This window comes from Heloderma suspectum, chromosome 10 (genome assembly GCF_057233095.1).
Source record: "Heloderma suspectum isolate Gila_16-S chromosome 10, 16-S_ref, whole genome shotgun sequence".
Taxonomy (NCBI): Eukaryota; Metazoa; Chordata; class Lepidosauria; order Squamata; family Helodermatidae; genus Heloderma; species Heloderma suspectum.
Genome location: NC_139467.1, coordinates 17,532,645 through 17,545,113, shown reverse-complemented (window position 1 = coordinate 17,545,113; position 12,469 = coordinate 17,532,645). Strand labels below are relative to the sequence as shown.

The window sequence follows — 12,469 nt, the reverse complement described above, 5'->3', positions numbered from 1 at the left end:
GCCTTGAGACCCAATATTGCCAGTCATCCCAGAAGGTTACCATGGTTGATAGTCACAAAGGCTGCTGAGATTCCAGAAGAAATAGCAAGTCCACACTCCTGCTATCCAGTTCCTGGTGTAGGTCATCCACCAAAGTGACCATGTTATGGAATTAAAGTCATCTGTGTCCCCCTGAGTTGCACTATTGAGTTTTGATAGGGGCTGCATATGTTCTGAAAGTACATTTGAGATATTACGGGGAAGAAGCTTCCTAACTACCTTAGTTTCTTCAGTCCAAATACTGCCCGGATGCATATCCCAGATCCCAACCCAGTATATGCTGTTCACATCCTCTGACACAGACTTCACTGCAGGGTGTTACATTGTTTTCCACACCCACCATCATCCACCCACCTAACAAGATGTTTTCCTGCTTCTTTCCAGAATGGAGGCGGCATTGATCAAAGTAACACATATGGTAGCAATGCTGTAGGAGGCAATGGCAATGGCGTAAGTAGCGGTACCCAGAATTTCTCCACGTTTCAAAGCTGATGACTACTGCCAAGTTCTCAGCAAAGAAATGGTCTCTCCTTAACATTGCAAGGGCCTTTTTGGCTGAGTCTGCTTCTTTCTGTTTGAGACATTCTATAGGGATGCCAGTGTGCAGAGCACTTAACTGAGGACTAATAAGAAGAAGCGTCTCTGCCCCATAGAGTTTACCATCTAACATTCAATACAAGGGAGGAAGGAAGAAAAAGATGTAGGTGTAGAGAAGTGGCAAGAATAAATATTCAGTTTAGTTGTATACACTTCAGCATAGGTTAATTTTGTTGTGTCCAACTCTTTGTGACCCCATGGACCATAGCACACCAGGCCTTCCTGTCCTCCGCTCTCTCCCCGAGTGTGCTCAAGCTCATATTCATTGCATCAGTGATGCTATCTAGCCATCTCATCCTCTGTCGTCCCCTTCTCCTTTTGTCTTCAATCTTTCCCAGCTTCAGGGTCTTTTCCAGGGAGTTTTCTCTTTGCATTTGGTGGCCAAAATATTTGAGCTTCAGCTTCAGTATCTGTCCTTCCAATGAGCACTCAGGGTTGATGTCCTTTAGGATGGACTGATCTGACCTCTTTGCAGTCCAGGGGACTCGTAAGAGTCTTCTCCAGCACCACAGTTCGAAAGCATCGATTCTTCGGCGCTCAGCCTTCCTTATAGTCCAGCTCTCACAGCCATACGTTACTACTGGGAAAACCATAGCTTTGATGATACAAACCTTTGTCGGCAAGGTGATGTCTCTCCTTCTTACTATACTGTCTAGGTTTGCCATAGCTTTCCTCCCAAGGAGCAAGTGTCTTTTAATTTCATGGCTACAGTCACCGTCTGCGGTGATCTTGGAGCCCAAGAAAATAAAATCTGTCACTCCTTCCATTTCTTCCCCTTCCATATGCCAGGACAGGAAGTGATGGGGCCAGATGCCATGATCTTCGTTTTTGTAATGTTGAGTTTCAAACCAGCTTTTGCACTCTCCTCTTTCACCCTCAACAACAGGCTCTTGAGATCCTCTTCGCTTTCTGCCATTAGGGTCATATCGTCTGCGTATCTGAGGTTGTTGATAATTCTCCCAGCAATCTTAATTCCGACCTGTGATTCATCCAACCCGGCATTTCTCATGATGAACTCTGCATATAAGTTAAATAAGCAGGGTGACAATATGCAGCCTTGTCATACTCCTTTCCCAATTTTGAACCAATCAGTTGTTCCATGTCTGGTTCTTACTGTTGCTTCTTGACCCTCGTACAGGTTTCTCAGGAGACAGGTAAGGTGGTCTGGTACTTCCATCTCTTTAAGAATTTTCCACAGTTTGTTGTGATCCACACAATCAAAGGCTTTAGCATAGCCAATGAAGCAGAAATAGACGTTTTTCTGGAATTCTCTTGCTTTCTCCATGATCCAGTGAATGTTGGCGATTTGATCTCTAGCTCCTCTGCCTCTTCAAAACCCAGCTTGTACTTCCAGTAGTTCTCGGTTCACATACTGCTGAAGCCTAGCTTGTAGGATTTTGAGCATCACCTTGCTGGCATGTGAAATGAGCGCAATTGTATGGTAGTTTGAACACTCTTTGGCATTGCCCTTCTTTGGAACTGGAATGTTAACTGACCTTTTCCAGTCTTGTGGCCACTGTTGAGTGTTCCAAATGTGTTGGCATATTGAGTGCAGCACTTTAACAGCATCATCTTTTAGGATTTTAAATAGCTCAGCTGGAATGCTGTCACCTCCGCTAGCTTTGTTGTTAGTAATGCTTCCTAAGGCCCACTTGACTTCACTCTCTAGCATGTCCGGCTCAAGTTCAGTGACCGCACTATCATGGCTATCAGGGACATTAAGATCTTTCCTGTATAGTTCTTCTGTGTATTCTTTCCACCTCTTCTTAATCTCATCTGCTTCTGTTAGGTCCCTGCCTTCTTTGTCCTTTATCATGCCCGTCTTTGCACAAAACATTCCCTTGAGATCTCTGATTTTCTTGAAAAGATCTCCAGTCTTTCCCATTCTGTTGTTTTCCTCGATTTCTTTGCATTGTTCATTTAAGAAGGCCTTCTTGTCTCTCCTTGCTATTCTCTGGAACTCTGCATTCAGTTGGATATATCTTCCCCTTTCTCTGTTGCTTTTCACTTCCCTTCTTTCCTCAGCTACTTGTAAAGCCTCATCAGACAGCCACTTTGTTTTCTTGCATTTCTTTTTGTTTGGGCCAAAGGTTTATGGGAACAGAAAGGTAGTTGAGGAAGAACCTCAAAGGGCGAAGAAGGAGAGAGGTTGCATCACTGAAGCGTTTGGAGAGGTGGCTCCAAATAGAAGGCTTAGAGAGGGAGAAAAGACAGAATAACTTCAAGTGTTGGTTTAAAGGAGGGCCCTCACAAGCTCACACAGTTATATTACAGCAGAATATATACATTAATCCACCTTCATGAACAGAATGTTGTAGGGACAGAGTATCCTTTCAGTGGGAATATAATTGTTCTTCATCACTGCTGAAATGTCAAAATCAGGGGGCTGTGTGCTTGGATATTCATGAACATTCTTAACTTCTTCCCCCTTTTTTTAAAATTACAGAATGTATATGCAGCTGCTCCAGGAGTAAGTATCCCCAAGTGCTTATGATCCATTTATTAATCCATTACCTTAAAATGTTCACTGTCATTGCTTACTTCCTGTGTTCTAATAACCTCACCCCAATATCCCAAAGGCATTGCCTATGACAGACCCAGCACTAGCTGATGGGAAACTGCCTTAGGCATCTTTTCAGTCTGGAAAGATGGTCTAAGCATTCAAAGAAGTCAATATGTGGACACGGTATTCAACTTCATGGTTTGGAATTAATGTGGGAACATTGGGGATGGATGGATTAGGGAAGGGTCTTTTGAGAACCACCAAAGCTGTGTGCATTTGTGAGAAAACATCAGTACATGCATGGCAAATGCCTCTGGGTCCACTCCCCCTCCCTGGAATTCTCATGCTTGGCTTCCCATCTAATGAAGTCAACACAAAATCAAACTGCCCTGCAATGGTTACCCATATTGTACTGCTAGATTGAAGACAGGACAAGGCTTCTGTGTCCTCTGAGCTGGCCAATCAAGTTTCATCAGGGGCTGAATGCAGCTGTTTGATGAGCACAATTGCCCTTCCCCTTGGACCACTGAAGGCAGCAACTCTAGTCTCCTAATACAGTGGAGGTGTTCTCCTGCCTTCTCATAGTTAGAGAGGAAAGAAATTCTTCCCATTCAGTTTGATGCCAATCAATGCTAGTTGATAGGGAAACAAATGGGAACCAGAGGTTGGGAATGGAATGCAGTAATTTGGCAGATGGCACAGCTAGTGGGCTGGATGGCTGGCAAGTCGAACTGCATTAAGCCACACTTCAATTTTTACCTTAAATTATCCAATGCCACTACTTACTTCCTGTGTTCTATTAAACTTAAAAAAAAATGCAGGCTTCATTTTTGACTGGCCCAGCACTAGCAGAAGATGGGCATCTCTGAGGGTTGGAAAGGTTGTCTCAACATTTTAAAGAAGTTGACAGTGTGGTCCCCAATGTGTTCCTTTAAGATGGGGGGAACATGAGGTATGGATGATACTAGGAAAGGGTCTTCTAGGGATGTGTGGATTTTTTAGAGGTTACCTCAGTTGGTGCTACCTAGGGCAAATGTCCCTGGGATGTATTCTCCCACCCACCTCTAGTAATTGTTATGTCTTGGCTTCCCATTTAGTAAAGTCAACATAAAATCTACCTACCCTGGACAGTGTGCCCCATATTAGGGTGCCACATTGAAGATAGGATTAGGCCTCTTTGCTTCTCAGAGTTTCACCCCCAGGTTTCAGCAGGTTCTGACTTTACTCCTTTAATGAGCACAGTTCCTCTGACCACTGGAAGAGCAACCCTGATCTCATAGTATTTCCCTGCCATCTTACAGCTCATTTCTATGCATGGTTAGCCTGTTGAAATCTACATGCTTAAGGTCTGCTTAACTCTGCATAGATCTGGCTGCTAATGTGGCATTTGAGCTCAAGCATTGCTGTTTTCCCATATAAAGGCTCCATGTTTCATTTCCAGATCAATGGGATTTGGGATTTCATGATTCCCACATACAATGACAGGTACTCCTTGAGTCTTGGAGATTCCACAAATGGGATATGCTCTGATTGCACTGGGCTCAGATAAAGCTTATTCAGGAGAAAAGGCACCTGCACTTGTTTCAGTGTGGCAGGATTTGGACTCCTGTGTCCTACATCTATTCTCCCAGCATTGGTGCCATTGGGAATGGTGCTTATTTGGAGAAGCATCTCCTGGAGTCCAGGCCTGTGGCTGTAGAACATGGGTGGGGAACCTCTTTCAGCCCAAGCACTGAATTCCATTTCAGAGAAGCTCTCAGAGGCCACATTACAATGGTGGGAGGGGCTAAAAGCAAGGTGGGCAGAGCTAAAGGCAAAAGGAGGTGGCGCCACAGTACCAAAAATACCAGGATCTTTTAGCTTAAAACTGTCACTGCCAGCATCCAAGCCTTAGGACAGGCCTGTCAAACTTTTACAATGCAGAAAAACTGCCCCGAAACTGGGAAATCATTCACCACACACCTCCTTCTCTGCATAGGATACTCAGTCTCCAAGTTCGGGGGCTTATGGGTACCCAGAGCCCTTAGAGCTTTATAAAGGTGAAAAACACCCACTTGAATTGAGCCTGAAAGTAATTGTCAACCAGTGCAGATCTTTCAGTATGGGGTAATATGGTCATGATACCATACACCTATGAACAGCTGAGCTACCACATTTTTCACCAATGGAATCTTCTGAATGTCATCAAGGATAGTCCCATGTAGAGTGCATTACAGTAGTCCATCTGTGAGGTAACAAAGGCATGGGTAACTGTTGCTGATTAGACATGAAGAGATAAGACTTTGTAATGCTTAGAGACATGGAGACCCCCAAACACTAATGCATCCCCTTGTGCTCTTTCGATAGGATGTTGGCAGCTTTAATGGAGACTTCGATGGTGACAACACCGTCAACAGCAACGGAGTAAGTAGTGGAGATCTGCAGATTTCCCAATTTGGTTTATCAATCAGCTTGGCAGACTTGTTCCCATTTGTGTGGGAGCTGATTATAGGCTAAGCTTTCTGGGTTTACAATTCAAAAGCCCTCTGGTGAATACCCTAGAGCAGGGGTGGGTAGCATGTGGCCCACGTGCTGCATGAGGCTCCCTCCCCCAACTGCAGCCCTCACCACTCCCCATTGCCCTTCATTGCCCCTATTTAGTTAATTTTTCCCAAGAAAAAAGGGGCAAAATTCAGGAGCAAACTGCTGTGGAGGCTTAGAATGGACAAATGTGGCTTAATTTCAAGCTAGGCTCTATTCTAGGCTTAGAATGTGACTCCTCCCTTTTCTGGCCACAGCAGCAGTGGTAAGAGTGCAGCCCACAGTGGCTCCAGAGAGGGAAATTGGCCCCTGGACTGTCTGAAGTTGCCCATCCCTGCTCTAGAACTATTTCTGGGGGTCCAAAGGCTATGGGAAGATCACCATCTCCCCTACTATTCCCTTCAACTCCAAACAAAATACTTGCACGGTATCTGTTGGACATCTCTGAAGTTGCCTGATTGGATAGCTTTCCCAGAAACTGGACAAGGTAGATTGCTATCAGTTCCTTTGGGACCATTCCTGAGAAGGCAACAGGGTTGGACCCATTCAGAGTAGCAGTTCTTTAAGGGCAGGCAGATGTTTTCCTCATCATGCCACAATCAAATTTAGCAGCCATGGATTCACCCTGTCCCAGAACTCTTCTGCCACACACAGACTGTCCCAATAAATTCTCATTCTGTAAAAATTCCAGGTGCAGCAGCACACCCTTTCTGAGATGTAAAGCTCCCCTTTTCTTCAATTTGCTGTCAAATGCATACTGCTAAAATCATACTTACTGGGTGAATCCAGACTAAGTCATATTTAGAGTAGACCCTATGGAATGAATGGGACTGAAAGACGTCAACCCACTGTTACCAACGACAAGAGATTGTAAAACTGATTGCTTGACATGTTGCCCATGGCAGAAGCAAACCTTCATCCATTGGTTAGTTTTCTAATTCCCAGACTCTAGCAATGCATCCTTACCTGCTCATAGGTGTCCTACCTTATCCTTGTACTCAGATTGCAAAGCAATGCATGACTTCCCATTATGGCACCACAATGAGATGCTTAAAAACACCATGAAGTAAGATCTCTTTTACTCCCACCCCAATCTGCATATGGGGGTTGGAAAGTGTCTTGTAGCCATTACGACAGCACTTTCTCCCCTGTAAGTTGTGTTATAACTTTATTGCACTTAGTCAATGCCCTTTGCAAACTTCACATCCATCTGTTTATGCCACAGATGAGTTATTTATTTTATTTGTTACTTATAGCCCACCATTTTTCCTCCAAAGAACCCAAGGTGTCATACATGATCCTCTTCTTCTCTATTTCTGCCTCACAACAACCTTGTGGGGTCAGTCAGGTTGAGAGTGTGTGACTGGCCCAAAGTCATCCTGTGAGCTTCATGGCTGAGTGGGGTCTAGAACCTGGGTCTCCGGAGTCCCGGTCCAACACTCTAATCACTACACAAATTTAGAAGTAGATGTCCATTGATGGTATGCATAAACATCTGTCATAATTAATATCTTTTTCCACATAAAACCTAACAGAGTTGAAATCATTAACAACATTGATTGTAAACAGGTTTGCATAATTATCCAGCTGCCATGGCAAGAAGTACCGCTGTATAAGTAATATAGCTGGTTATCGAATGATGGCTCTGTCATGATGACTTGATATGGTAAAGAATATCTGATAAAAACTGTCCCCTTGGGTCAGCATGCAGTGGCACAATTCTTGATAGATGCTTGAGCCTTCCCCAAGCCAAGGTATCTTTGCTACACTAACTCAGAGATCATGGATCGATCTGAGTCAGGTATGTGCAAGTGCACAAATAACACATTTTGTTTTGTTTTGTTTTGCCTTACAGAAAAATGAGGCTCCCATTATCTTGGTGAGTATTAGTAACCCCTTGTTTGAAACCTTCAATTAGTTACACAGTTTAGGAGCACAGAGATACTGAGCCCCCACCTCCCCACACCTAGGGATGTACAGACTGTGTAAAATCCACTCTGTCTGTGTTTCTTGGATAGTCAGGTGCTCACAGACAGATGCATTTTTTTTCAATCATGCGGAAAAATACACAAATAATTACGTACGTATTTGCGTAAGTATTTACATAATTTACCTTAGTACGTAACATTTAGCATATTGTCTTGTCTCCCATTCCATTCAACATTTCCTCAGCAGAAACTTATGTATTTTCCTATGAATGTATATGCGTACATTTCGGGAAAGTTAAAAAAAAAAATCATCTGAAAGTCCATGGACTCTGCTGCGCAGCCCAAGGGGGTAGCTTCACAGCAGATCCTACAGGCCAGATTCTTAGAAATCTCAATGGGAGCTCATTTTAGACTGTCTCAAATTTCTCCTGCATCCCTACCCCCACCGGGGCAAGTCAGCTGCTACTAGGGGTGGGCAGATCACTTACCCCATTCTGGCTGGGGGGGGGGTCCGAGGGGGGGAGGCGATCTGTCCCTCCACCCGGAATCTATCCAGGCCGGCTCTTCTCCATGGTGATCCTGCGGAGCCGGCCGCCCGCTCCGCAGCGCTGGCAATACAGCCAGCCACCATTGCCATGCCTTATCGCTGTGCTCAGTCCGGATTCAGATGGCGTCCACTACACCATTTGTGTCCCTGTTTTCACGTGATAGGCTACACAAATTATATTTACGTAGATATTTGCGTAGCCTATTGCATGAAAAAACAGGGACGAAATGGCATAGTGGACGCCATTTGTGTGCGTCCAGACTTAGCACAGCGATACGGCACGGCAACGGCGGCTGGCCGTATCGCCAGTGCTGTGGAGCCAGCGGCCGGCTCCGCAGGATCACTGCATGGAGGAGCCAGCCTGGACATATTCCGGAGGGGTGCAGAGGTGAGTGCTCCATTCCGCCAGCTCCGGGTCGTCTTCCGGCCGCTGCCGGGCTGCTGTGGTCCCAAATGGTGCCTGTTGTAGTGGCCGCCATTTGCGTCCGTGCCTTAGGCCATGATAGGCTATGTAAGTATTTACGTAGGCTATCACAGCAAAGAGCAGGGGATTCTAAAGAATCCGGCCTCACTGGAGTCAGTGGCGGAATTCTCCAACATCCCTAGTAGTTCATATTCAGGAAAGAAGGGACTTCAGATTGAAAAAAGTAAAATAAATGGATGCCATTTGTGCCCCTGCTCTTTGCCTTGATAGGCTATGTAAGTATTTACGTAGCCTATCATGGCCGAAGGCATAGCGGCCGCCATCTGTGGCCGCAGCGCAGCAGCAGCGGCCGGAAGTATGGCTGCAGCTAGGGAGGATTCCAGGGGGGAGGGACGGATTGTCTCCCCCCCCCCCAGTGGATGCCCTGGACTGGAACCGGGTAAGTCATCCGCTCACCCCCATGAACTACACAACTGTTGGTAAATTATTATAAAAAAAAACAAAACAAAGTGAAATGCTCAGCCTTTTGCACCAGACAGATTCAATAGGTATAGCCATTCCCAGCATGGAGAGGACTATGTTGTACCTTCTGCCATAAAGCTTTTAAAACTGAGGACGAGTCTGTCGAAAGAGAGTGCGGGGCGGGGGGAGGTTGTAGCTCTAATTCAGCACCACACACCTGGCTGAATATAGAGGGATTCAAAGCCTGACTTTTAAGAGCAAAGCACTCAAAGACTTGGGCCTGAATGGATGAATCTTGTCAGTTTCTGTTTTTATTTTGTTTTATTTATTACATTTATATCCCACCTTTCTTCCATCATGGAACTCAAGGTGGCTACCTGTGGTTCCCAGGTGGTCTCCCCTCCAAGCGCTGGCCAGACCCAAACCTGCTTAGCTGTAGCAAGATGGCTGCCTCATGTGCCTTCAGGCTATGCCCTGTTTCTCCCAACTAAACCAGTTTCCATATTTAGAATATGAAAGACCCTTTTAGAATGGACAGTCTGGTGCATTTTGCATCCCTCTCTGTGAGACAGCAGCATTTTTAGATGTACGTCTCAAGGGGGGGGGGGAAGCTCCAAACATTGTACAGAGTAGACATAGGGACTTTTAGACCTAAGTGCTCAACACTCTGTGCCTGGATGGATGAAATCTGTCCATTTTGATTTCTCGCACATTCAGATTGTTTTAGAGTGAAATCCTATGCATGTTAAGACAAGAAAAACAATCTTACAACTCCCAGCATTCCTGAGCCAGCAAGGCTGGCTGGGGAATGCTGGGAGTTGTCCGGCTTTTTTCTGTCTGAACATGCATAGGATCATGCCCTTAATCTCAAGTTCTTTCTGTCCTGAATATGGAGGACTTTGCAAATTTTGGTAAATTCTTGTCAGAACTGAACTGAATTTCACATCCATCACTGCCATCAAGTCCAGCAAGCTGTTTCCAGTGGTGGCCATGGATAGATCCCTCTGTGTAGACAGCTGTCTGCAGAGGAGCTCTGTTCGAGCATTTAGCGAGGTTAGGGGGAAATTTCTGATGTTGCCCTGCCCAGATGAATCCATTGAACAGGCTTTTTTTAATAGGTGCCAAGAAAGCTCATGAGGAAAACATGGAGGCAGAGGACATCATCTGCTGTTTTCCCTCAGCACCAGTTACTGAGAGATATACTACAGGGGTTCTGAACATCAGGCCCATGGGGGAAATCTGGCCCAGCTGGGACCCCAATCCACCCATCTGGGGGTCCCGTTTTTCCTGGGCCCAATCCCTTTCCCCCAACCACTAATATGTGGATGGTTTTCCAGCTTTTGTGAAGTTTTTTTCCACATTCTAAAAGGTTGAAATGCCTCTCCCAAGGCTTAACTACCAGTACTAAGAGCTTTAAGTTAAATTATGCTGGTATTTGGGGTAATTTGGCTCCCGTCCCCTTTGCCTTTGGCCCTGCCCCTTTTGCCTTAGGCTCCACCCACCACTAGAATGTGTACCCCAAGAGCTTCTCTGAAATTCAATCTAGCCCTCGAGCTGAAAGAGGGTTTGACACCTCTGGTATACTACCACTGAACACAGAAGCTCCATTTAGTGACCACAGCTAATAGCTGGGAAAGATCAGGAATCTGCCCTAATGCTTAAGCGCAGGCTGTACCACTGGCGTAGGGGCTACAAATCTAGCATGATGTAGCAATCTAGAGAATTACAGCTGCTTGTGCCACTGCTGCTTAGTTCTCCCTCCTTATTGGGGCTTAAACAGAGCCCTGATCTCAGTTCCATACCTAAAATCTAAGCTTGCTTTTTATAATGCCTTATTGCAGCTCTTTCTAAGTTTGAATTCTTACCATTGTTTCTTTTCTTCTTTTACAGTATTAGACTCTGAAAAATCAACCACAACAGCTCTCCGGATGATATTCACCATGTTTCTGTCATGTCTTCTTGAATGACTTTTGTAGAAGTTTAGCCATTCTTTGCAGCAGATTTTCACATAGCCCCTTTTGCAAATAAAGAAACCTGACTTCTCAAAAACCCAAACAACTCTCTCTCTCTCTCTCTCTTTCTCTCTGTGTGTGCATGCGCGCACGCATGTGTGATTTATGGTCTAATTGCACAGACAAGATGCTGCAAACATTACAAGGCCAGAGAATGGAGAATGAATACTGGGCACAGTTGCTAAGTACACCTTCCTAACAGCTTATATAATACAGTAGTGTAATGCTTATAACTAGAGATCAACCAGATTGATTTTGCTCTTTTTTTTTTTTAAACTGAAGCCTGAGCAGCATAGACATGCAGAAAATTTTGAAACTTCAAAAAAATTCCAAGCTTGAGCATAGGGCAGATCAGAAAGAGAGAGGGGTGAGGCAAAGGGGAGGTTAATGCATATGTCCCACACTGTGCATGTAATGTAACATGTGACACACTGTGTGCATGCACATGTAATAATGCTTAGTCCTGTGAGCTCTTGGAGCTGAGCCAATGAAAGGACAGGCACAGAATGTTGGGAAAGGGGCTAAAGAAAAGTCAGTTGGTGATAGTTAGAGAGGAGGAAGAGAAACTGAGGAGAAAGAGCTGAAAGGACACCAGAGGGAGAAGAGAGAAAATCTTACATTACATGTTTTTGACCTCAAACATCAAGTAATGGTAAACAATCTTTTTAAAAACAGCATCTGGGGGGGGGGTCAACTTTGCTGGTTTATTTGTAGTACATTTATTTTGAAAGTCTTCCAGTTGCAAGGGAAATGGGCAAACATGTTTTTATCCCATCATAATGAGACTGCTAGCCCCTGTGGTGATATGGGATTTACACTAGTTTTATTATTTATTATTTTAAATCATGTTTTGTCCCATTCCTCAGCTAAAAAAAAACCCTACCAGAGCAGCTTATTCAGGTCAGTAATAAGACAGTCTTTGCCCTCAGGTTTACAACCTACAACAGGGGTGGCCAGAAGGGAGATTGGGAACTACTGGCAGATCTTTGAGTGATATTCAGTAGATCAGCAGATATTTCTGCCTCCCTGTTTAAGAACACAGCACAGTTTACTTTTCCCTAGGCTGCTGAAACAGAGAAGTCTTGGAATGACTGGGAGGAGCGGATTTGGTGTGAATGGACTGTGAGCTCAGCTCTGTTCAAATCCATAGGTTCAGAATTTGCTCAGAGGAACACTGTTCCTTCATTTGAAGTCTTTTGCTCCTGGCTGTGGTTGGTGGATCTGGAGGTTCTAGCAAAAACAAAACAAAACAAAACAAACAAACAAAGTAGGTCCAGCAAGATTTCCAGGCAAGAGAATTGTAAATAAATAAAATGTGGGTGTTCTTTTTTATTTCTTCTATTTCCGCCTCCATGTTTCACAAATAACTAGCATGGGTGTATTTGATAAGACAGCAGGCCTATATCCGTTGGGGCATCTTGGGCAGGCTGCCCTCAG

At 44.7% G+C, this 12,469-nt stretch overlaps 1 protein-coding gene across 4 annotated transcripts in view; it reads left to right on the top strand.

The window, feature by feature from the left end:
- LOC146337841 (uncharacterized) overlaps positions 1-11,073 on the top strand; it is a 58,415-nt gene extending 47,342 nt beyond the window's left edge. For 3 of the 4 annotated variants that reach the window (XM_084814367.1, XM_084814364.1, XM_084814363.1), the window contains 5 exons: positions 424-489; positions 3,083-3,106; positions 5,486-5,542; positions 7,515-7,538; positions 10,911-11,072. In XM_084814367.1, coding sequence (XP_084670493.1) covers positions 424-489; positions 3,083-3,106; positions 5,486-5,542; positions 7,515-7,538; positions 10,911-10,916 — 177 coding nt within the window. In that variant the 3' untranslated portion in view covers positions 10,917-11,072. Of the gene's footprint in view, positions 1-423; positions 490-3,082; positions 3,107-5,485; positions 5,543-7,514; positions 7,539-10,910 lie in introns of all 4 variants that reach the window. The other variant, XM_084814365.1, reaches the window with a different exon arrangement.
- Positions 11,074-12,469: the final 1,396 nt, after the last annotated feature.